This window comes from Colletotrichum aenigma, assembly GCF_013390185.1.
Source record: "Colletotrichum aenigma strain Cg56 chromosome Unknown KSG_Cg56_contig09, whole genome shotgun sequence".
NCBI lineage: Eukaryota > Fungi > Ascomycota > Sordariomycetes > Glomerellales > Glomerellaceae > Colletotrichum > Colletotrichum aenigma.
The window spans coordinates 3,790,242-3,811,866 of record NW_023500915.1 but is presented as its reverse complement, the minus strand read 5'-3'; the positions used below and the strand labels follow the sequence as shown (position 1 = coordinate 3,811,866).

The 21,625-nt window shown below is 52.2% G+C and overlaps 6 protein-coding genes across 6 annotated transcripts; 3 read left to right on the top strand and 3 right to left on the bottom strand.

The window, feature by feature from the left end:
* Positions 1-465: 465 nt before the first annotated feature.
* On the top strand, positions 466-2,402 carry CGCA056_v013709 (putative MFS-type transporter; the record flags this gene model as incomplete). Its single annotated transcript, XM_037328952.1, has 6 exons — positions 466-546; positions 613-683; positions 758-1,049; positions 1,122-1,910; positions 1,973-2,077; positions 2,145-2,402. 6 exons carry the CDS (start codon positions 466-468, stop codon positions 2,400-2,402), a joined length of 1,596 nt encoding a protein of 531 aa, XP_037172898.1.
* A 651-nt stretch (positions 2,403-3,053) lies between these two features.
* amdS-0 (Acetamidase) lies at positions 3,054-5,056 on the top strand (the record flags this gene model as incomplete). Its single annotated transcript, XM_037328951.1, has 6 exons — positions 3,054-3,398; positions 3,472-3,594; positions 3,654-3,806; positions 3,856-4,725; positions 4,780-4,867; positions 4,929-5,056. The coding sequence occupies 6 exons, from the start codon at positions 3,054-3,056 to the stop codon at positions 5,054-5,056; spliced, it is 1,707 nt and encodes a 568-aa protein (XP_037173458.1).
* Positions 5,057-5,536: 480 nt separating this feature from the next.
* Positions 5,537-8,349, bottom strand: kha1 (K(+)/H(+) antiporter 1; the record flags this gene model as incomplete). Its single annotated transcript, XM_037328950.1, has 2 exons — positions 5,537-8,062; positions 8,122-8,349. The coding sequence occupies 2 exons, from the start codon at positions 8,347-8,349 to the stop codon at positions 5,537-5,539; spliced, it is 2,754 nt and encodes a 917-aa protein (XP_037172782.1).
* A 3,409-nt stretch (positions 8,350-11,758) lies between these two features.
* Positions 11,759-13,453, top strand: CGCA056_v013706 (Arginine metabolism regulation protein II; the record flags this gene model as incomplete). Its single annotated transcript, XM_037328949.1, has 2 exons — positions 11,759-11,792; positions 11,853-13,453. The coding sequence occupies 2 exons, from the start codon at positions 11,759-11,761 to the stop codon at positions 13,451-13,453; spliced, it is 1,635 nt and encodes a 544-aa protein (XP_037173461.1).
* A 222-nt stretch (positions 13,454-13,675) lies between these two features.
* On the bottom strand, positions 13,676-15,592 carry mrr1-1 (Citrinin biosynthesis cluster MFS transporter mrr1; the record flags this gene model as incomplete). Its single annotated transcript, XM_037328948.1, has 3 exons — positions 13,676-14,593; positions 14,649-14,784; positions 14,838-15,592. 3 exons carry the CDS (start codon positions 15,590-15,592, stop codon positions 13,676-13,678), a joined length of 1,809 nt encoding a protein of 602 aa, XP_037173460.1.
* A 1,677-nt stretch (positions 15,593-17,269) lies between these two features.
* Positions 17,270-18,076, bottom strand: CGCA056_v013704 (putative phosphosugar isomerase; the record flags this gene model as incomplete). The annotated part of the gene is made up of 1 exon (XM_037328947.1): positions 17,270-18,076. The coding sequence occupies one exon, from the start codon at positions 18,074-18,076 to the stop codon at positions 17,270-17,272; it is 807 nt and encodes a 268-aa protein (XP_037173482.1).
* Positions 18,077-21,625: the final 3,549 nt, after the last annotated feature.

Sequence of the window (21,625 nt, the reverse complement as noted above, 5' to 3'; positions counted from 1 at the left end):
TCCAGTCTAGCGATATCATTGACAAGATCGGTTGAGGCTTCGCAGGGGTCGTCGGATAAGCCAAACCACATTAGGTAGGTCCAAGAGCCAATCATGTCTCTGCTCCTAATCGCCCCAGGCGTGCTTCAGTTCTGGTTGTTACCCCAGATTCAAGTTTAAGTGGAGTTCGTGCTTATCAGACGGAAGCCTTGGCTGGGCGATGATGTGGTGGTCTCAAAGGCGAAGACATTAGTATGGTCCAAATCTCATAAGAAGGTGCGATCCCAGGATCTAGATACCCTATACAAGAGGCTGTTTGTCTTTTGGCTGCCCGAGCTAAAGTCGTCGTCTACAGCATCACAAGTGCTCAGAGGTCCCTCGATACATTTGACCGTGGAGATGCTTGAGGAAGATACTTACCTACCCCCTGGTAGTGCTACACTTTTGTCGGGTAGGTTGCTGTCCTGAAGGCGCTCCGAGCGTGCGATGTTGACCTTGGCTTTTGCAGAAGAAGAACCCGTCTTAGTGTTGATTCCTGAGCCTACTGCGGACCCTAATGACCCCTTGGTGAGTTCCTACGTGCGCATCCAGGAAGTCCTCGACTTAGTCGTCTGACAAATTGGCTCTTATTAGAATTGGACCTTGGCTCGCAAATATGTCAACACACTCTTCGTCCTTGCTGTCACCGTGGCAGTCTTCGCATCGTGAGCACCCTTCCAAGCCTAGTATCTCGACTTTGACGGCTCAGAAATTCGATTGTCTGACACTCGTTTGCCAGCATGACCATGCAGATGGTCTTTTGGCAGCAAATGACGGTCGAATTGGGCATGACCTACGACGAACTCAACGCCGGCGTCTCCTTCAACGTCGTCGGGCTCGCGCTGGGTTGCCTTTGTATCATCCCCTTCACGAAGAAGTACGGTCGACGATCCACCTACATGTTCTCGACCGCTGTCATGGCCGCAACCTCCTGGTGGAGCAGCCGCACGCGTACGGTTCCCGAGATGTATATCACGAATTTGCTCTTTGGCTTGGCCGGGTCAACGAACGAGACCATAGCTGAAATGACTGTACGTTCCATATATCGATCACATTTCGCAGTTATTTGAGAACGATGTTCTTAACAAAGTTTGTGCTGGCAGGTTGCGGACCTCTTCTTCGTCCACCAACGCGGTCTGGCGAACGGTTTCTACATCACCAGCGTCATGATCGGGAACTTCCTGGCCCCCACTCTCGCGGGTATCCAAGCAGCCTCCGTGGGCTGGCGATGGGCATACTACACCGTCGGCATCATTCTCACAATCTTGTTTCTCTTATTTCTTTTCTTCTTTGAAGAGACGAAATACGTACCCGTGTCTGTTGGGGTTTCGACCGTCGGAGACCCAGACTTGCAGGAAACACAGAACAAGCTGCGAAAGGCAAAGAGCAACGCAACGGCATCGCCCCCCGCCAACGACAAACAACTCTTCGAGAAGCATGGCGACCAGGACGTTGAGCAGATCATGCCCCCTGTCCCTCTGCCCAACAAGTACCGACAACGAATGCGTTTCTCCACTCCTACGGAGGAATCGTTGCTCTCCACCTATATCGCCCCTTTCAGGATGGCTCTCTTCCCACATGTTGTCTTCTCAGCCATACAATGCGCCAACGCCGTGGCCTTCTTGGTCCTCTTGACGAGCATAAATTCCATCGTACTTGCTGCCCCGCCGTACAACTTCAACACAGCGGGAGTCGGCCTCATGTTCATCGGTCCTTTCATTGGCAACATGATTGGCAGTGTATATGGTGGAATCTTTGGGGATTGGATCGTCGTTAGATTTGCACTGAAGAATCGTGGCATCTTCGAGCCGGAGATGAGACTCTATGTCCTCTTCATACCGGCACTCCTCATGGGAGTCGGCGTTGTTATCTTTGGAATCACAGCAGACAGAGTAAGTCATCGTTCTACATGAGGGCAAGCTCTAAAGTCTCATGGCTGACAAACGTGCTTCAGGGGATGCACTGGGTGTACCCAAGTATTGGAGGTGCCCTTTTCGCATTTGGCATGAGCTCTATGATGGATGTTAGTTTTACCATTGTGATTGACACCTATAAAGTTGTAAGTGCTTAGCTCTTGAAAACAAATGTGTCGCTTCAGTACTGACATAGTTTTCTTCCATGGAAAGGCCACAGCAGAGTCCTTCGTGTCCATCACATTCATCCGCAACGCAGCGACTATTGGAGTACCGTTTGCAGTGGTACCATGGCTCAACTCCATGAGCCTTACAAAGATCTCAATCATTTGCGGATGTGTGGCCACCTCTATCTGCTTCTCGTTCATTCCATTACTGATCTGGGGGCGGGACATTCGAGTCGCGTTGCATGCCAGATATGACAAACTCGTAGCGAAGACCCAAGATGTTGGAGCATTCGAGAGAACTTGATAAATTAGCACTATTTTACCTACGTACTTAGATACTAGCTTGAATACATTGTGTCCTCTTAGAACAGCCTACACGTTGTGTTTCCTTCCAGTTACCCGCAATCTGATTTAATGTCTATCTTCGATGCAAGACCCTTTGCTACAAAATTGGCTATAACGTAGAAATAAACAATTCACATGCGTTCACGTCGACGTATTCACTTCAAATAGAACACGTAAAGACAGTCACGAAATACTCACCATCTACTCGAGGTCGAGGAAGCCGATCACGGAGCCCACTCCCTCTCGGCTCTTACATATACACATCTCCTAACTGTAAGGTATCAGCTCTTATCATGCGGGAGCGAGAAGATTTCAAAGCATTTGCTGTTACCTTTGAAACCCCTTGTCCAGTGCTCATCTCTCCGCTTGAGAGGGTCCTCCTGTCCGTCGGGGACACCAATCCGAAAATGGCAAGTCTAAGAGCCAATCAGAACACCACCCAGACACCGATCGGATTGTGCGTCCTATGGTGGTGTTCATGCTGCAGTGCCCTGAGACACAAGCATTTAAGAGGTCGACTCGGTAACCTCATGATCTGAAATCATCTTCACAAGCGCATTTTCCCCTCACTTCATGCGCCAAGATCATCAGCGGCACTGCAACCTCGAGGATGCCTATCACCAAAGTGGACATGAAGCCTGCGCACGAGCAGGAGCAACTGAACGCCATGTCATGGCAGGAGCTGGTTGATAAAAAGAAGCAACAGCTCGCTGGTGCTATCCCAGCAAAGTGGAAGCTTGACGTCTCCCTGGTCAAAGAATTGACAGAGGCGAATGGAGGCCGACTTCTTGAACTCGATCCTGCAAGAAGATCAGGGGTTCTAGATGATGTTGAGCTCGACATCACTGAAAACTACTCTGCCGTTAAGCTTGTCAACCTGATGACACTCGGCCGTCTAACGGCAACTCAAGTGGTAACGGCCTTCTGCAAAAGAGCCGCCGTTGCTCAGCAGCTTGTGAGTCCCTCCAATTGTGAGCCCGAGAGACAGTCCATACACCTTGAGGAGACGCAACTGATCCAGGTTGCAGACATCGTGTCTCACGGAGTCATTCTATGACGAGGCCATCGCGCGAGCCAAGTTTCTAGATGATTATTACCGCGAAAATGGGAAGACTATAGGACCACTTCACGGCTTACCGATCAGTCTGAAAGTGCGCCTCCCCTGTTTAGAGTTCAGAATCGCTGGCACCTTCAGCTGACCGTTAACCAGGACACCTTCAAAATAGTGGGTTTCGACGCAACGGCGGGCTACGTCAACGGCCTGAGGTTGGGGCCCGCAACCACGAACTCGTGTTTGGTCAGCGTCTTACTGGATGCAGGTTCGGTTCTCTACGTCAAGACGAACATACCGCAGACTCTCATGGTAAGACATCGCTGCAGCACAGCCATCATTCTGCTAACCCGTTGTGAAGACCGCAGACTCGGAAAACCATATCTATGGCCGCACATTGAACCCTCACAATCTCAATCTCAACGCTGGCGGGTCGAGCGGAGGCGAGGGCGCCTTGGTAGCCTTTAGAGGTTCACCGATCGGAGTTGGTACCGACATCGCCGGCTCCATTAGAATCCCGGCAATGTGCTGTGGAAACTACGGGTTCAAACCAACGAACCATCGGGTGCCATATGGAAACCAGTCTGAAGGGCTTATCTTGAGTCTTCCTGGTCCCTTCCCATCTGCTGGTCCAATCGCTAGCACCATGGAAGATCTTCAACTATTCATGAGTGCGGTCATCAATCAACATGCGGGATCATACGATGCCACCGCTCTTGATCTGCCTTGGCGAAAGCCAGCTGTCGGACAGCGCCTGCGACTCGGGGTATTGGAGGAAGATCCCGCCTGGCCACTCCACCCGCCTGTTCACCGAGCCTTCGAAGATGCCATTAATGCGTTATCTGCGGCTGGCCACGAAGTCGTGCGGCTCCCGTATGACTACGAGCGTAGCGTTGACCTTGGGATCAAGCTCTCGTACCAGTTCTTCGAACTGGCACATCCTCCAGAGGAAGATCTTGCAGCCGTCCTTGGTGAGCCATTGGTCAAGGCTGCTGCGGCGAGAATGCACCCATTCACAGCCAAGCCACGGCCTGTCCCTAAGGACTTGGCGGAGCCATGGCATCATCTGGATGACCTGGATGCCGCGCGTGCTAACTTCGCCGAGACGTGGCATCGGACGTGGTTTGATCACAAGCTGGATGCAATTGTGGCACCAGGAGCTGACAAGACTGCTGTGCCCCATGACACGTACGGCCTGATGCCGTACACGGTGGTGTTCAATCTTCTTGACGTAAGCTGCGCCAGTCTCTCGCAATGGGTTATGATGGCTGATTAATTGGGAAAGTACCCTTCCTGTCTGATACCAACTGGGCACGCATCAAAGACTTTAGATCCGGAGCCTGTCAAGGTGCAGGACCCCTTCTTGCCAGGCTGTGAGAGACAAATCCTTTCTGATTGCCGTTGGAGACAAGCTGACATTTGGGGCACTGTTAGATGATCCGAGTGCAGTTGACGGAGCTCCCTGCGACATTCAAGTTGTGACCTTGAAGCTGAGAGATGAAGAATGTCTTGCCGCAGCGACCGTCGTTGACAAGGTCGTCAATGCCGACCGGCAGAAGTGAATCTCAATGATCAAAATTGCGTGTTGTGTAGAAACATAGAGAAAATGTAGCTTTCGAGACTCTTACACTCTTAAGCTGTGAACAAAAACTTCGAGCCGGTGTCCAGAATATAAAAGGCAAGGCAAAAAGAAGTTCATGACAGGTAGGCAACACAACTCTTAGGCACAATGGGCAAAAATATGCGCCGAGGGGGAATCGAACCCCCGGCTCCCCGACACTGCTTGATGGCAACGGAGAATTTTACCACTAAACCATCGGCGCTGGTTTAATCTTGATGATTGGATGTTCGGAGCGGTGTGTTTGGAGCCTATGATGTGTGGTTGTGGATGTGGATCATTGCGGAACATTAGGGCTGGCTTAAATTGCAACTTGATGTTGACGCCATGGGTCACGATACCCTCATTTAGACGCTAAATAATGGCGGACGGCGATGGAGTCATGAAGTGGAGTATGCTGAAGAGCCATGGCCCAATGTGAAATTCAACTGGACATCATATGCGTCTTAATCATCCGTGTACGTGCCGATAGCCCAGCGGCCCTCAGTCCTTGCTCGTGTGTGAATATACACTCGGCTTCCTTTGGAGCGCGCGATTGTCCCTCGTTTGATGTTTGCCTTGAACAACCATAAGGCTGGCGTTTGATATGCTCCTCCTTTTTAACCTCTGAGATGACTTCGCTAGCTGTGGATCCCAATGTTTTGCGTGGGTCAATAACGCTCGATGAGCCGTCCAACTCAATAGACGTGGGTTGTGTGACAGAGGCGGCGCGACCAATTATGAATGTTTTTGCCCTGTCATCGCCATTTTGCAAGGCCAGAAACTCGGAGACAATAGCTGGGGTAGTCGCATCTTTGGTAATGTCGATCTGACGATACGTGATTCGATTGGCGATTGTGTTGTGGACATTCGCTTTGATCCGCGCGTACTTCATGTTGATGGAAGCATCAGGGTCGGCAGCCTCAACGATGGTGACTTCGAGATTCTCGTTTTGGGCCAATTGGATGCCGAGCTTGACAGCGAAAAGGTCGCCTTCTGCCCCAGTGTACAACACGCGCACTGTCTTCTTGCCGCGCCGCTCAGCAGAGAAGAACCTCGCCGCGGACGGGTCTTGAAGCTCAGACAAGCTCACGCCGGAAACATGTCGTTGGAGTTGTCTAGGCTTCTTGACGCCGGGCTCTGACTTGTCGAACAGTGTCGAGTCGATGAAAGTCGCGACAGCTGAAACATGCCGGGCTTCATCAAAGATGCTGGACATGAGGTTGGGGAAGTCGCCGCTAGTGATCGGATCACCTCTAGTAGTTGCGCTGTAGAACGAGGGCAGCTCAGAAATCGTTCCGGTCTCGCTCCATGGGACGAGAATGAGGTCGCTGGTCAGTTTGTTCGCTTGGGTAGCAAGGGTATCCGCGAAAGAATCCTCGGGAACAACCGCAATCTGGCCAGAGATGACGACATCTCTAGTGGTGTTGTTGGCGGAGGTACCGAAAGCTTTGATGATGGGGTCATGTCCGGCATAATCCTCAATCTCTGAGACTTTCATGACTGACGAGTTGCGCTCACTAAGGCCGACGAGGCGGCAGCCATGGATCCGAAGCAGTTCCTGATGAGGTGTATCTTCTCCGGGAGCGAGGGCTGCGTGATCGACAAGCCCCTTTTCACCAGAGCGATGTCCGTGAATATCGGCAGAGGAGCTCTTTGAGCTGGCGCTAGACTGGCCACTGGTAAACATCAAGATCGTAGACAGGAGGCTTGAGAGACCGTCGGTTCGCAGGTAGACCAAAAGCTTGCTTGCGACCTCCTTTTGATCATCTTCGTCCTCACCATCTGCACCATGATGAACGATCGGCGTTCCATCCCAGTTGATCTTTCCTCTCTTCCACAAGTCAAGCTTCTGCTGGTAAGACGGAGGATACAACCACATGACTAGAGGAGATGTAGCGAAGGTTGTGACAAGAGCCATGACGACGAACATGGTGAAGGTTCTCGTGCTGAGAATTTTGGCCTGCAGGCCGATGTTCAGGACGATGAGCTCAACGAGTCCCTTGCATGACATGAGAGTGCCGATGGTGAAAGATTCACGCCACACAAGACCGTTCATGCGGGCGCCAGCGGTACCTCCAATGACCTTGCTGAAGAAAGCGACGAAGATGATGGCAACCACATAACCCCACGTTCGACCGCTGTCTAGCAGACCGAGATTGGTGTTGATTCCAGATAGCGCGAAGAACAACGGAACGAAGAGAGTTGAGATCAAGTCCTCAATCTTTTCAGTCAGCTTGATGGCGAAACCTCCTTCGTGGGGACACATCAGGCCGACCATAAATGCGCCAAAGATGGAATGGACGCCAATGATGCTGGTGAAGAACGCAGAAGCCAAGACAAGAAGAAGCGTCAGGGCGACGACTCCTTGAGTTGGGCCATTCTCCAAACTCTTCGTCCTGCAAAGGACGTACATGAAAGCAGGCCGAACGGCGAACCCAAGGAACAAAGCAAACCCAATGGATACTAGCAGGATGTATACCGCAGTAACACCAGCTCCAGAGTTGACGAGGGTGACGCACAGAGCGAGAAGAACCCAGCCGACAACGTCGTTGGCGATGCCGGACGTAAGGACGATCACACCAACCGTGGTGTTGAGCAGTTTCAAGGATGTCAAGATGCGGCAGAGGACCGGGAACGCGGTGATTGCCATTGCAACACCAATGAAGAGCGCAAACACTCCGAACGAGATGGGTGCGATTCCCGGCTCGTTGTGGAATTCGTTGTACAATCCCCACGCAACTGCGACGCCCAGACCAAAGGGGATCGCCATATCCAGAGTCGCGACACTAATGGCGGTTCGCCAATTGCTGAGGAGATATGACATGTTGATCTCGAGGCCGACGAGAAACAGGAAGAGAACGAGCCCGATGTTGGCTGCCAGTCGGAAGGGCGGCATGGAGTTCGGGGGAAATATGGCTGCGGTGAAGCCGGGGATCCGACCGAGAACTGAGGGACCGAGAAGGATGCCCTGTGTTCTCGTGTTAGTTCTCATGAAGTCACGGCGAGGCGCAACGCGACTAGGCTCACAGCGATGACTTCGGCAATGACCCTCGGCTCGCGGATCTTGGACAGCGGCCAATAGAGCAACCTAGTCAACGTAATGACAATGGTTGCTTGGATGATGAACATGATTATCGGGTCGGCGGGGTTGTAAACCGATGGATTCATGCCCTCAAAGATGCCGCCTTGTGAAGGAGCCCTGTCGCCCGTAGGCGTGGGCGTAGACGAAGTCGTCACTGCTGTCAATGTCGACATGGCGACGGTCACGGTAGGAGGAGCTGGGCTGTAGACGGGCTCGGATTGAGCTCTGTAGGTGTTGAGATTCTGGACGTTGAAGGACTCAATCAACAGTGCTGAGATCGCAGCTGCGATGTGAGTCGAACGAGAATCTCTTCTGTCAATTCATTGGCTGCCTGCCTGGCGGGATGAACAAATTTAAGACAACCCCGCGGTATTCCTCCGCAGAGAGTAAAGTTGCCCAAGACATCTTGGCCTCTGGGCTGCAGACATGTTCGGTGAGCAATTGCTGCATGTTGTCAGATCAGGAGCCAGGCCTTTTCCGCCTGCAGAGGATGCCGTGGTGGCTGAACACCTCAAGACGAGATAGACAAGCGGCTTGGAGATTCACTGGCGGATTGCACCTGAAAGTGAGGATCGCATTGTAGGCCGTCTTTGGGTTGGCGCCAGGGGGCTTGGGAGCAAGGGATCGGAGACCTTGGCGAGCTCAAGCCAAGAGTTCAGCGAGAATCTTATGAGAAAGTAGTGGACTGAGTTGGAAAGCCAAAGTATTCAGGAGGCACCTCGTGCTACCATGTAGCGCTTTACTGACTTACTTGGCGATGGCAGTGCGGCCGTCGTGTGATGGTAGCTTCTGATGACCCCGGCAAACCATGTGCTGCAAGTTGGCGGCGTAGGAGACACAGGCATCCCAGCCAGCCAAGATGCCCTGGAATGCTTTCGAATCAGTTGCTTGCTTGTCAGCCGTGGCCACGCAATCTGGAGGGAATCGTGGGTCATGCTGCTTTCAGCTGGCTTCGGCCAAGGCTCTTCACCGCAACTATGTGAGGGCTGGCATGGATTAGATTCTGCCATGCCTACTTTCTACATGCCGCTCGAGCATGTGAATTAATTAGACAGATGGTGAAGAAGTCTACCCAGATTATTCGTCGCGCTTTTTCGACATGGTGACTGGGTGAGAGTTCCAATTGAACGGTTAACAGTATGCCCAGGCTATGGCTCGAATCCCCAATCGCGCATCCTCCTGTAAAGTTTAGCCACGTCTCCCCGCATTCCCCTCAATTTGCATGTTTTACAGGGCGCGCCGCTGGAGAATTAGTGGGATTGGCACACCGTCACCTGTCAGGCAATGCCCGTGCTTGAAAACAACTGGCGTTTGTCTTCCACGACGCGCTTCCAAATGGCCAAGTAACATGGTGCGATACGGAAACTGCATGGATAGGAACTTAAACCAGATCATTCCTTATTATATCAACACCTGATGGCTGAGTCTGAAAGCTGTTCTGGGCCACTCTGTTGGGAGCTGTACCACCTCTCCAGACCGACTTCTAGTACCTTCGACAGCGGTCAGTGACGTCAACGCTCAGCGGCTGCACTGGAGGTAGGTTCTCAGCACGAACCTGGTTGCTGTTAATCAAGGCAACCTTGAATGGCGACACTCTCGACACGTCATGACAGACGTCTTAAACGCATCTTTCATCGTCTCATCTTCACCTCCCGTCAAGTGTAAGCTCGGAAATTTTTCGGCGGTCGTAACCGAGCTCAGATCTGAGTAACCGCGTGCTGTATAGCAGCGCCGGTCTTGTAAACCTACCCAAGGCATTTCGAACCTCATTTAACCGTATCGAACGACCACAGTTACAGGGCGACCGCCGTAATGCATGATCAGTTCACCCAGACCAACACGAATGCGTACAATGGAATTCTGCTTCATTACGATTGACTGCACAGCGCTCGGTTAGAAGGGGGACGTGGGGCAGCTGTGGGGATCTTAGTCAGACTAGCCGCCAGACCTACCATCAATCACATCCTCGATAGTCTAGTGGTGAGGATATCGGCTTGTCATTACACGATTCGCCGGGGACCGGGGTTCAATTCCCCGTCGAGGAGATTCTCTTTTGATTTTTGCTCTTTTCGATCTGTCGTGATAATTAGGCGCTCTTTTTTTTTTTTTTTTCTCTTATGCTTATGGATAATTAGGTTAAGCCTTTCTGTTGTTATTACGACTATAACTCACTTAGCACCTCACCTAGTAGTGAAAACTATGATAAGCACAGCGAAATTATTCTCTCTGGGCAACTTGATGAGTTAGTCGCATAAGGTATGAGAAGCAAGTTCCCGCTCTACTTGGGACTTGCCTCAAAACGAGGCGTGTTCCGTTTCTCCGTACTTACGTTACTAGACCTTCCCCTTTCAGAGCAGCGCGCGGGTTCTTTGCAGTCGGTACATAAGTGCTCGCTACCAATAGACCGTTCTGCATCCTTCCTTCGATAACTTCTAAGTTGCTGAGTGACATTCCTCAATTGAATCAGCCGGTGAAAAGAGCTGTAGCTGGTCACACAACTTGATACCAACTTTGTGGGTGGCACTCATGCAGAAAACATTCAGAAGAAGTCTGCATCTACACCTCTTTTCTACCCGATCAACTCATAGTAAGGTTTTCTGATCAGAGCAGTTTTCTTACACAGTGCTGATTCATGAGAAGCTTGGTTACTTATGTGAGTGATACCACAACGACGGGCGAACTTGCTACTGATACGAAATTCAATCGGGCTGTTCGTTTGTTTTAGTAGTGTAGACTGTTGATTAGAACCTCAAATTTGCGGGTGGGAAGCATCTATGTTGAGCATGTTTGATTTGCATATTGCCAACGAAGAATGAGTGGGATTATTGACTCATAGCTGACGAGCATGCTTATGATTAGAGCACAGCGGTATCGTATCACGTCCCATTCACTCGTCAAGCCGAGCCGCTTTGGTGTTTTGGGGTCGGAATCGCTCTCGGAATCGACCCTAGTTCCGAGAATTTCCTCCTCAGGACCCATTGTTACTTCTCATTCGTTTCTGACATCCACGTTTTTTTAGTGCGATGTGTCATAGAATCAAGAAATCGACCTTAAAGAAACCTCGTAGGGCCTAGATCTACGTCGCTTTCAGCCCTGTCGGTGCGATTTCGGTTTTGTCAAACACTGTACGAGAACCTCGTTCTTCATGTAAATTGGCTGCCAAGTTGCGAACCGGCACCGTGCTATTTTCCGGCCGAAACGGCCGGTGGTATCATCCTTGTTGTCTCCTACCCCAACATGGGCCCAGCTGCCGTCACAAAAGGAGACGAGAATGACTCGTTTCACAATGCTATTGGCGGGGATCTCGCTACACCCCCACCTGCCCCGTGAAAGCAAAAGAGGAAATCCATATAACTATGACTAAGGCCGCTCTCCGTAATCCACCGACCCGGAAGCCCGGCCTGGATCTCATGACTTTTTCCCAATCTGGCCAAGATACAATTATTGCTCTCCTTGGCCACTATCAGATCCGAACCAACATTGTCTCATCCCACCGGGGCCATACCAAGTCTTCTATGACTATGTTGTCTTAAGCCGCAACGCACGACGACTCTCGGCACACCGCAGCTGGCAGATAGCTCCATGCCTACTCAGTTCTATCGCCGTTCGAGAAACGGTCAGTTGCATGAGTGACACGACGCGCTTTGCGAGGGCCTCGCTAATCTTATTCGCACAGGGTGCGTGACTTGCAGAGCCGCTCGTATCAAATGCGACGAGGCGCACCCGCTCTGTCAGCAGTGCGAACGCCGCGGCGTGGCATGTGGCGGTTACAAAGTCAAGCTGAAGTGGGTTGAGGCCAGCGATGTCAGCCCGGATAGCCAGGCCTCGGCCAAGAGTGTTGTCAAGCCCAGGAGCTCGCTGGCAATATGCCCATCATCCAAGACGGCAAAAGCTATTCAACACAAGAAGCTCGCGAATAGCTCGACCGCCTTAATCCGAAATCCAACAACAGGACCTCGTCTCCACTCTTCGTCGGATGTATTCATCTTCTCACATTGGTCAAAGTCGTTACCGGATTTGGTGTATCCGAATCCAGAGGAATACGTGAGTGTACGAGAGCCATATTTGGCTTTTGTTTGGCAGCAAGATTCTATCCTTCTACCGGCAGTTCTTGCTGCCGGTGCGTCACATCTGTTCGCTCTCGGGGCCGTTACACAAGAAGAGGTTCTTGAAAGAAAACAGCGAGCTCTGGGCCAAATGGTGGCTTGCGTACAGCAACAAAAAAGATTGCCGCCAACCGAGACTCAAGACAAACTGCCGTTGTATGTAAGCGAGGAAGCCATCGCCGCGTCTCTAGCATTGATCGGCTTGGAGATCATGCAAGGATCAGACACCTGCATCATTCGTCCTCTGATCAGGGGCACAAGGGCCCAGCTTGAAGAACGAATTCTCTTGTTACAAGCGATGAGCGATGGTTCTCAACTTGAGAAGCCCACCCCCATGATGTCTGTTAACATCAAAATGCTGGCTTACATGGACGCGATGTGCTGCGTTCCCTGCGCAAGGAAGCCCGTGTTCGACCGTCAATTTTGGCAAAGCATGATCCAGCCCCGTTGTAGTGCATCTGCGAAGAGGTACCCAGACATCGTATTCGGGCACACAACCGACATACTACCGCTGATGGGAGACTCTGGCGCGTTGGTCGAGGATTTCTTCAGCGGGGCGATAACACCCGAGTCCTTCGTACTATCTCGGTCCTGTTTATTGCAAGAGCTGAATACTTGCTGCAGAGAATTACCTGCAGCAGTACAGCAGCCCTTTTGTGAAGGGGCCGACTCCGACACTCTGGAGAGTCACAGGATAAAAACAGGAAACGCCTGTATCGCAGCGGCCCTCTCCTTCGGGCTTGCAACGCAGATCTTCCTTCTTCGCGCCGACGATGGCGACTCGAGCACAACATGGACAGATCAACCGTTGAAGCAGTCGTTAGCTCTGGTTGAGCAGCTATCCGAGGCAGTACTAGCGGTTCCTGTCGACACCTTTGCGTCCACGATGATGATCTGGCCAATGTTTGTACTCGGCTGTGAAACCATGCCGGTCAGCTCACGGCGACACCAAGTCGAAGTTCGACTTGAAAAAATGCTTGAGAAGAATGGGCTTCTCAATATCTCGGTTGCTCTCGAATTGCTTAGGAACAGAATATGGAAAATTGACGGCGTTCAACAAGGAGTCAAGTCGGACGAAAAATCTCCATCGACAGCTGGGACTCGTTCATACTCGCAAAGTGATTGGGTCAGATATTGTTGGGCGGAAAAGCTAGAGTTGTGTGCGGCGTAGCATTAGGTTGACATGGGTTGGCTTTGATGAAAAGGACTTGATGGGACAGGCTGGGAAGCGTCGAGGAGTATGAGTTACTGATATCAATATTGCTATTTTGACTCTAATTATCTACATGTACACGCTTTGAGTAATTTTGGACAGGGAAAATGTGACTGGCACACATAAATATAGACAGGAAGGAAAGGGGTATCTCGCCGGTTTCCGTTTAGTACAAATGATTCACTTTGCAACCTTTTTCGCCTGCTCCTCCAGTGTCCGAATAAGTTTGCTCTTTTGCCGAATGTTCTTGCCCCACTTAAGAAAGATGAAAGGAATGGGCATGAGCACCACTTCGGCGACACCAATAGTGATACCCGCAATGCGCGGGGTGAGCGCATGATACATGCTCTTGCCCACGATGACGAGCACAGCGCCCAAGATTGATCTGAAAACGAGATTGCCTGCAGAGGCGGAGGTGGCATACATGCCGAATACATTTGAGATGTAGCCGGTGCCGTAAATGAAAACAAGGCCGAAGCCGTATCCAAAGGGAACGCCTGACAAAATGCTCCAGTAAAAGGGAATTTCGATGGGAAGGGATGTGAGTGCGAAGGCAAGCTGGCCGACTGGTTCGAGCACAGCACCGATACAGATGAGAAGAACGGTGGCCTCCGGCTCAGGCTTGCCTGTCTCCGGGTTTTTGGGTTGGCGCTGAACGAGTTTTCGTAGCAAGGGCTCGGTAGCGAGGACGAGGGCGATGCCGACGAACACACCGAGGAAAGCAAGTCCCGAGATTGATGTGGACCAGCCTCGTTCGTCTTGAAAGATGATGGGGAAAGCGACGTATGCCAACTGCACAATGGCATAGATGACTGAGATGTAGATGTTCCAGAACATCAAGACAGGCTCAGTGAAGGACAAAATGAATGGTCGAGAGATGGAAGTGCGAATTCTGCGGAAGAGGGGGACGGAGTCATCGAAGTCAGACCAGTAACGGTGGTCACCCTCCTCCATTCTCCTCGTCATCGCCTTCTTCCTCAGAAGCGTTGGGCGGTATGTTTCAGGGACGGTCATGATGAAAAAGGCGCCCACAGCCGTTGAGATGAGCGACATCCAGTTCAGAGACCTCCAGCCCCAGGCTTCAACCATGAAACCGCCCTAAGGATGTGTCAGCTCATTGTTGGGATCAAAGTGAGATGGTGTATGTACTTACGATGAGAGGTCCCAGCACCGGGCCGTTGAGTGGGCCAAAGGAGTAAACTGAGATGGCGAGAGGAAGATACTTGGGGTCGGTGATGTCCATGATCGATCCAGCAACGTTGGAAAGCATGACACTTCCGGCGACAGCTCTGTTGTGACGTCAGTATGTTGTCACGAACAATGGGGGCTTGGGATCACATACCCTAAGAAACGGGCGACGATGACCATGGTGAAGTTCGTCGCGAGAGCTGCCATGGGGATCAAAGCCAGGAAGACACTGAGGCCACCGATGTACATAGGTCTTCGACCGAATGTCTCACTTAGCGGCGCCATGATGAGAGCACCCAACGCCAGGCCGACGAGGTAGAGTGAGATACCAAGCAATGGTAGTGACTGGTTGGTGACGCCGAGCTCCGGGACCATTGAGTTGATACCACTGGAGTATGCAGTGGAATAGATACCGGTGGCTAGGGTGGTGAAGGCGAACATGCCGATGACGAGGATTCGGTAGGCTACGGACCAGCACTTTGGGTCGTCAGGATCACCAGGATAGAAGTCGACACGGAATGCCTTGAGGGCCTTGGGGACGTCACCATCCTCTCCCTTCTCTTGTTGTTGCTGCTGCTGCTGTTCGTACTTCTCAAAGTCCTTCACGTCAAAGTCGAAGTCGGGGACGTAAAACGACCACCGAGGTGGGAGGTTCGTCTTCTCGTTGAACACTCCATCGATGTATTCATTGGCGACGGGGAAGTATGACAGTCGGCTCAGGCGTGGTAAACGTTCGTAGGTTTCTGCAACGGGGAAGCGTTGGCTTCTCCTCATCCATGAGCTTCGAGCATTGATGAATGAATGCCGCGCTGGAGGCGGTCTAGGCGGCAGAGGCGCGAATCTGGTCTGCTTTGCCTGGTTCGGTGGGAAGGCGTTCAGCCTGTCCAGGTCAGGCACTTGCAGCGACATGATTGTATGCTCCTGGGGTGAGAGAAGGAGGAGAGCTCAGTCAACGATGGGCCTCAATGAGTGATAACTGCAGACACTAGGGACGGGAACCCGCCAAAGGCCCGGTCTCACCCTATCAGGAAGAGACGGCCGGTCCCTAAGGGGGCGAGAAGCGCCCATTTCGGCTCGTTGCTTGTGCAATGCATGTCTTGGACAACCCAACGATGGCGGCTAATACGCAGTCCTCCCCACATAGGGGTACGTCAAATGTCGTCAATGTAGCCGCGAACTCGGCGTGGCTGATGAGCACTCTCCTTGGGGACCCCGGCTCCGAGGATCAACGGGGGCCTCCTTTGTGCGGATCGACACCACCGCAGCGGTCCCCCGGGCATGATTAATTTCTCTGAGAGCTCCTGAATCAACTAGACCTCGGGGCTCCACCAGCAGTCGTCCGCAGCTGAGCCTATCCCTGGGACTACGCGTCAAGCCCGACAACCCCACGTGCCGTGACAGCTGGCGTTATAACACACTGTTTTAAGGACTGTGATCGGATATGCCGTGGGTCCCGTTGATCGAATCAATGCGACTCAGGGCAGGTATCTCGAAGAGCACTAGGAACCCCCTGTCGGTCGATGGTCCGCGCCCCCTAAATTTTCCTGGTTCTGCACGGGCGATCCTCCTGCAGGGGTAACGGTGGCAGGATATGCAGCATTGTTCACAGTAACCGCTGCTGATAGGGAACGAAAACAAGCAAACAGCATCCCAGTGTGCCGTGTTTGGAGCCTGTTGGAGAGAGATTACAGTGAGTTCATATCAATGTGGGGACCGTCTTGGGCTGCTGCAGGCAAGCCAAAACAGACTCACGGAGAGCTTGTGAGACGCTGGTGAGTTATCAGCCAGATCTGTTGCACAGAAGCAAGCGCTTCACCCACCAATCTGTGGCAATCTGTGGCAAGCTCCGCAAAAGAAACTCATCGTTTGGGACTTCTGGGGTTGAATGCATGCTTTTATCGGTATCACGGCACGTCATTCTGCTTCATGTTGGCTTACCGGCACGCAAACGCGGCATGTTCTAGAGCGAACTCGGAAGTGATGATTTTATTGTCAATGTCATCAATGATGGCAACATGAAGGCATGTCGTTGAAGAAGGAACAATGAGACGCAAGGGAATTTGGCGAATGTTAATACGAAGGTTTGCCAAGATCATTGTCTGCATGTCGGCAGTCGGCTGAACAACTTTGGGGGTCTGAGTCGAACTCAAATCAATTGACTTCCGATTTGGATACTTTTGCCGAGATCGAAACAACGACATCTTCGTACCGAGTACGATTTGGTCAAAAAGATGCCCAAATTGAAGCACAAATAATAGCGAGAAATGCGTTTTAGAGTCATGATTCAATTTTATTGTTCGCATCACAAATTAACAGGGATAGGCGAAATTGTTTTGGAAGAATTTGCGATCATCGAATTTTGTGGTATCCAAATATCTGAAGAAAAGTCTATGAACATCCAGCAGGCCATCAAATTCGAACAAATGAACCCATCGGAAGATGTAATGTAAATGTACAAGAATGTGGACATCATGAGAGCCTTTATGTAACTCTGTCCGCTGCAAGAAGTAAACCCTTTACCTTTACCCTAAACGCCCCGCCAATCAAGAATAAACTGCACAAATCTCAAAAAGCAACCCAAGTCGCTTATTTTGTCTTGAAGGCCTGGCCAATAGCGCCGCCGGGGTGGTTCTTCGCGAACACGTTTGACACCGAAGAGTACATCTCCTTGGAGGCGACATATGCGAGAGCGTCACCGACGGCGATAGCCATGGTGGTGGAGGTGGTGGGAGCAGAGACGCCAAAGGTCTCCTTCTCAGACTCCGGAATGGGAGCGGGGAGGAGAATGAGATCTGGTCGTGCCTTGGCGATCTCGCAGGTCTCCATGCGAGTAGGCGAGGTGAGGAGGATGAGAGGGCAGTTCTTGTTGAGATGCGGGAGGAGGAGCATGAGCTCGGGGGTCTTGCCGGAGAAGGTGATCATGATGAGGGTGTCATAGTCGCCGATGATGCCAAGGTCGCCGTGAAGGGCCTCGGTGGGGTGGAGGAAGACAGCTGGAATGCCCAAGCTGCTGAAGGTGGCGGTAAGCTTCTTGGCGATCCAGCCAGACTTGCCAACACCGATGAAGACGACCTTGCCGCGGTGATCGCGGTGGCGGGTGAGGACCTCGATGGAGCGGAAGAAGCCATCACGGCAGACGCGCTCGGACGAGTAGAGCTGCGTCAGGGCCTGAAGTGCGTTGGCCTCAGTGCGGAGAACGTGGATGGCACCTTCGAGGCGATCTTCGTACGAAGAGCGGCTAGTGCGATCTTCGACGGTGGTGTCCCTGAGGGGAGATCTGGGCATGGGTGACTTGGGGCCACGGATCTCGTAAGATTTGGCGAGGTTGACGTTCAACTCAACGGGGCCGCGGCTGCGCATGCCCATAGCAGATCCAGAGCGAGGAGGGACCATTTTGAGAAAAAGTGTGAGTGAAGAAGGCAAGAAGAAACGAGTCGCTGGTGTTATTGTTTTTTTGCGAAATGTGAAGTAGACAAGAGAGTCCCGCTCAAGCTAGAATCAACCCTGTTGATGTTGGAAAAAAAGAGGAAAATGGTGGCAAGTGGATTGCTTGATGATCTCAAAGTCGATGATGATGATGGACTCGATGGTGGTGAGAGGAGATCCGCTCTTTAATACTGATCAAAAGGGAGCTCGCTTTACTAGTCCTGCCATATTGATATCTCCAGTTCTGGTAAGAGGAGTTGGTCGTTAGGCGTAAAGCGGATACTCATGTCCATGCACAGGGAGGTACCCAGCTTGGGCCTATCATGGGCGATCTGCCGTCAAGTTCATGACAGTGGCGGTCGTTTTCGGATGAAAGCAACGGTGTGGCCCAGGTGAACCCATGCTCACCGTCGGGGAGCAAACGAGAGCCTTCATTTACTCAGGACATGCACGTTTGGCCCGGCAAGAGGAGCTGACGAAGTTGCGTCTCGAAATAGCCCACAATAAACAACGGGCCAAGACTGCAGCCATTTATCCAATGGCAACCTGACGCGAGGGCTTGTGCGCTCGATTGACAGGCATATGCCTGGCCCAGCATAATCGCAGCCACCTCACTTCCGCGGTTGTGAACTTGTTATCAGGTTCCACCACGGGCGTATGGCTCGATTTGTGCGAGGTAAACGTCAAGCCACACCGACGAGAGGGGAGGATCCCGTTCTGGGCCAACGTCTTGCTGCGTCCCTGCATGCGCGGCCAAGGGGATGACAGGCGGCGCGTACAGGCTTGGCCATCTTCCCCAAACTGTACTCATCTCCGTCCGACAAGGAGCTGCTCTAGATCTCTATCAGGTTTGCAGCCTCTACTCCTCACCTAGACTGAACTTTAATGGTTATCAATCCGCGCTAAATGCATGCTTCCGTAAATTGCTTTTGCAGTTTCTAAACGCTCGCCTCGTCCTATCATTCGACGACGCCATGGTCGCGCCAAGATAGCCGCCTGTTGGACATAGAAACACACGCTTGGCTAGCTGTCTGGAACTCTGGGGAATTTGCACGTGGTGTCCACGAGTAGCCATCATGAGCAGCAACTTTGCCCTGTTACAGTCCCCTGACTCTGGCTTTGCACTGCAGCTCGTCCGATTTCTTTCAGATGACGGCGTCTGTTCGACATTTGCCTTTTACCTTCTTCTAGAAGAAAAAACGTCGGCCGTCTGAGACCGTTCCTGTCTCAATCCCCAGAGCTAACGGGCGTTGCAACAGGTCTCAGGCGCACTTACGGTGAACGACACGGGAGATATGGGGTCGCGTCATCCACTTATCGATGACTAGGCGATTATCAATGAAAACGGCATCTTCCAGCAACAAGTGGTCCTGGGCGCGCGCTAATTGCGTGTACCGTTCGCCCCGGGCGGGCATATGTTGTTGAAAAGGAGCCGCAATATTGAATCGGGGGCTTCTTAATTGTACGGGAAGTGGATGGGGGAAAGTTTAACGGTGGAGGCAACTAAGAGGGACAAGGACAACAATATGCTTTGGCGTCTGGGTAGCAACGCTAGGAAGAATTTTCGCAGCTGGGCAGCTTTAACCGATAGATGGCGCCCAGAAGGCCTAGAAAACCGTCAACGCTGAGCCACAATCTGACACCTGCAAGATCCCATGTCCTTCAGCCACACCGAGGAGGGAGGGAGAAGGAAGGCGAACAAGAGTCAGTTTCATGTCCCGGTCTAGTGCTTGGTCAGGCCCACCCTTACCTCCATGGGTGCAGGGGCAAGCAGGGTGTGGCTGGACCCGACCCTCTGGTCGGGAGGGGCCGTCTGTGCAGCAAGATCCAAGGGTAGGACATCCCTGATTCCCTCGAGAAGCACAGAGATTGCACAACTCTGCCTCGGCCAAGAGGTTGTGCCGAGGAATACTCCATGAGAGCTGCAACCCTCGAGTGAACAGCAAATAATGTGCTGCGTGAGGCTTTCCTGAAGCTGGTAGCTTGGCAGCTTGGCTGGGGCATCAACCTAATTGTGCGCTGGTTTTAGTTGCTTGGGGGGCCGTTTATCTGAAGTTCTCGATTTCTTGGGCTTGGCATCGATTTACATGCTCTTCGTCCGGTCTTTCGGTCGCAGATCAGCGACAAAGTTGGTAAATCATGGCTTTGTTGACGCTGTACGAGCTGCCCGGGTTTTCCTGCTCCCCCAAACTGCCCCAAACTGCCCAAACTGGTTGCCTGTCAACCTGCATTCGCTCGCCCACCCTCACTCAACCACCTCATCTGAATCGGTGCTCCCGCGCGATCCTGCGACAGTCACGGACCTGCAGAGGGAGCCAACAATATCTGGGCCGCACTTTTGGAAAGTGCCGTCCCAAACCATTGTCGCAGCTCTCGTAACACGCGAGGAGAAAGAGATGACACTGACACTGACACTGACATGGTGATACGGTTCGGACGGCCACCGCGGGATGTCCGTCTCTAACATGCTGTATGATCCTACATGCTCCTCGCTGACGACTTCAGAGTCTCAAAACGGCGGCCAGGAGGAAGTCGGCCTCCGAGTCCGTCTGTTTGTTCACTGTTGGATTGAGTCCACCGAGGAGATAAGCCTTCAAACGGATTCAGAAAATTGGAGAAATGAGCAAACCCCCTTTGTTAGACCCAAGCATGTGCAGCGGCCATTGGGCACAGCAATACGCGCCCTCGTCGCCAGATGGACCCCGGCCCCCCACCATTGAAGCTGCAACGCTCCACCAACGTCAGCATTTCCAACAAGGCTACCTCGCCGCACCATGGTAACGGCCCATTGCTTTTTCTTCCCTGATCTTTCCCACGTTGGGTTTGACCGTTCTTCAACTGCCGACTTGGGTGGGTGGACCGAGTCCATTGTCTCTTAATTCCGGGGCGACGGGTCGGTTCCGTCCACGACTCCAAGGAGACGGCTCCGTCCCCCGTATTGACCGGATCTGGGGCACAGGCTTTTACGGCCTGGTTCGACGGAGCTGTCAGAGCTTCTTGCCAACCCTGATGAGTTTAATTGCGAATGCCTGTGGTTGAAAGACGTGCTTTCCGGCCGGTGGGCGGCCAATGTGACATTGGCGGTAGCCCCTTTTCGGCATGAGAAAAATTGGGCAAAAGAACGAAAAAAAGAATTATCGCAGAGTCGTCCTCAACAACCACGTCAATGTCCGCCACTGGCTGCGGCAATTGACGTATGTGGTTCATCTGACGTGGCTATCATATTCGAAAGCTTATTTTTCACGGTATTGACGCGGCTCGATGCTACGCTGGCAGACTTTTCCAGGCTGCATTTCGCCTCGGTCAAACCGGTGAAACGGGATGTGGGGGTCTACCGATGGAAAATCCTTCCACCGCGCAGCAATGCATAAACGGGAGAGGCGGCTCAACTGCCAGTTTCATTCTCTAGGCCCACAAGATGGCGCCAACAGCGTCCTCTTTGGCATGGAAAACGGGTTGTGAATTCCCACTTGTCGGACCCGTCAGGCCATCGCGGCATGGCGCAGGCTCGAGCTT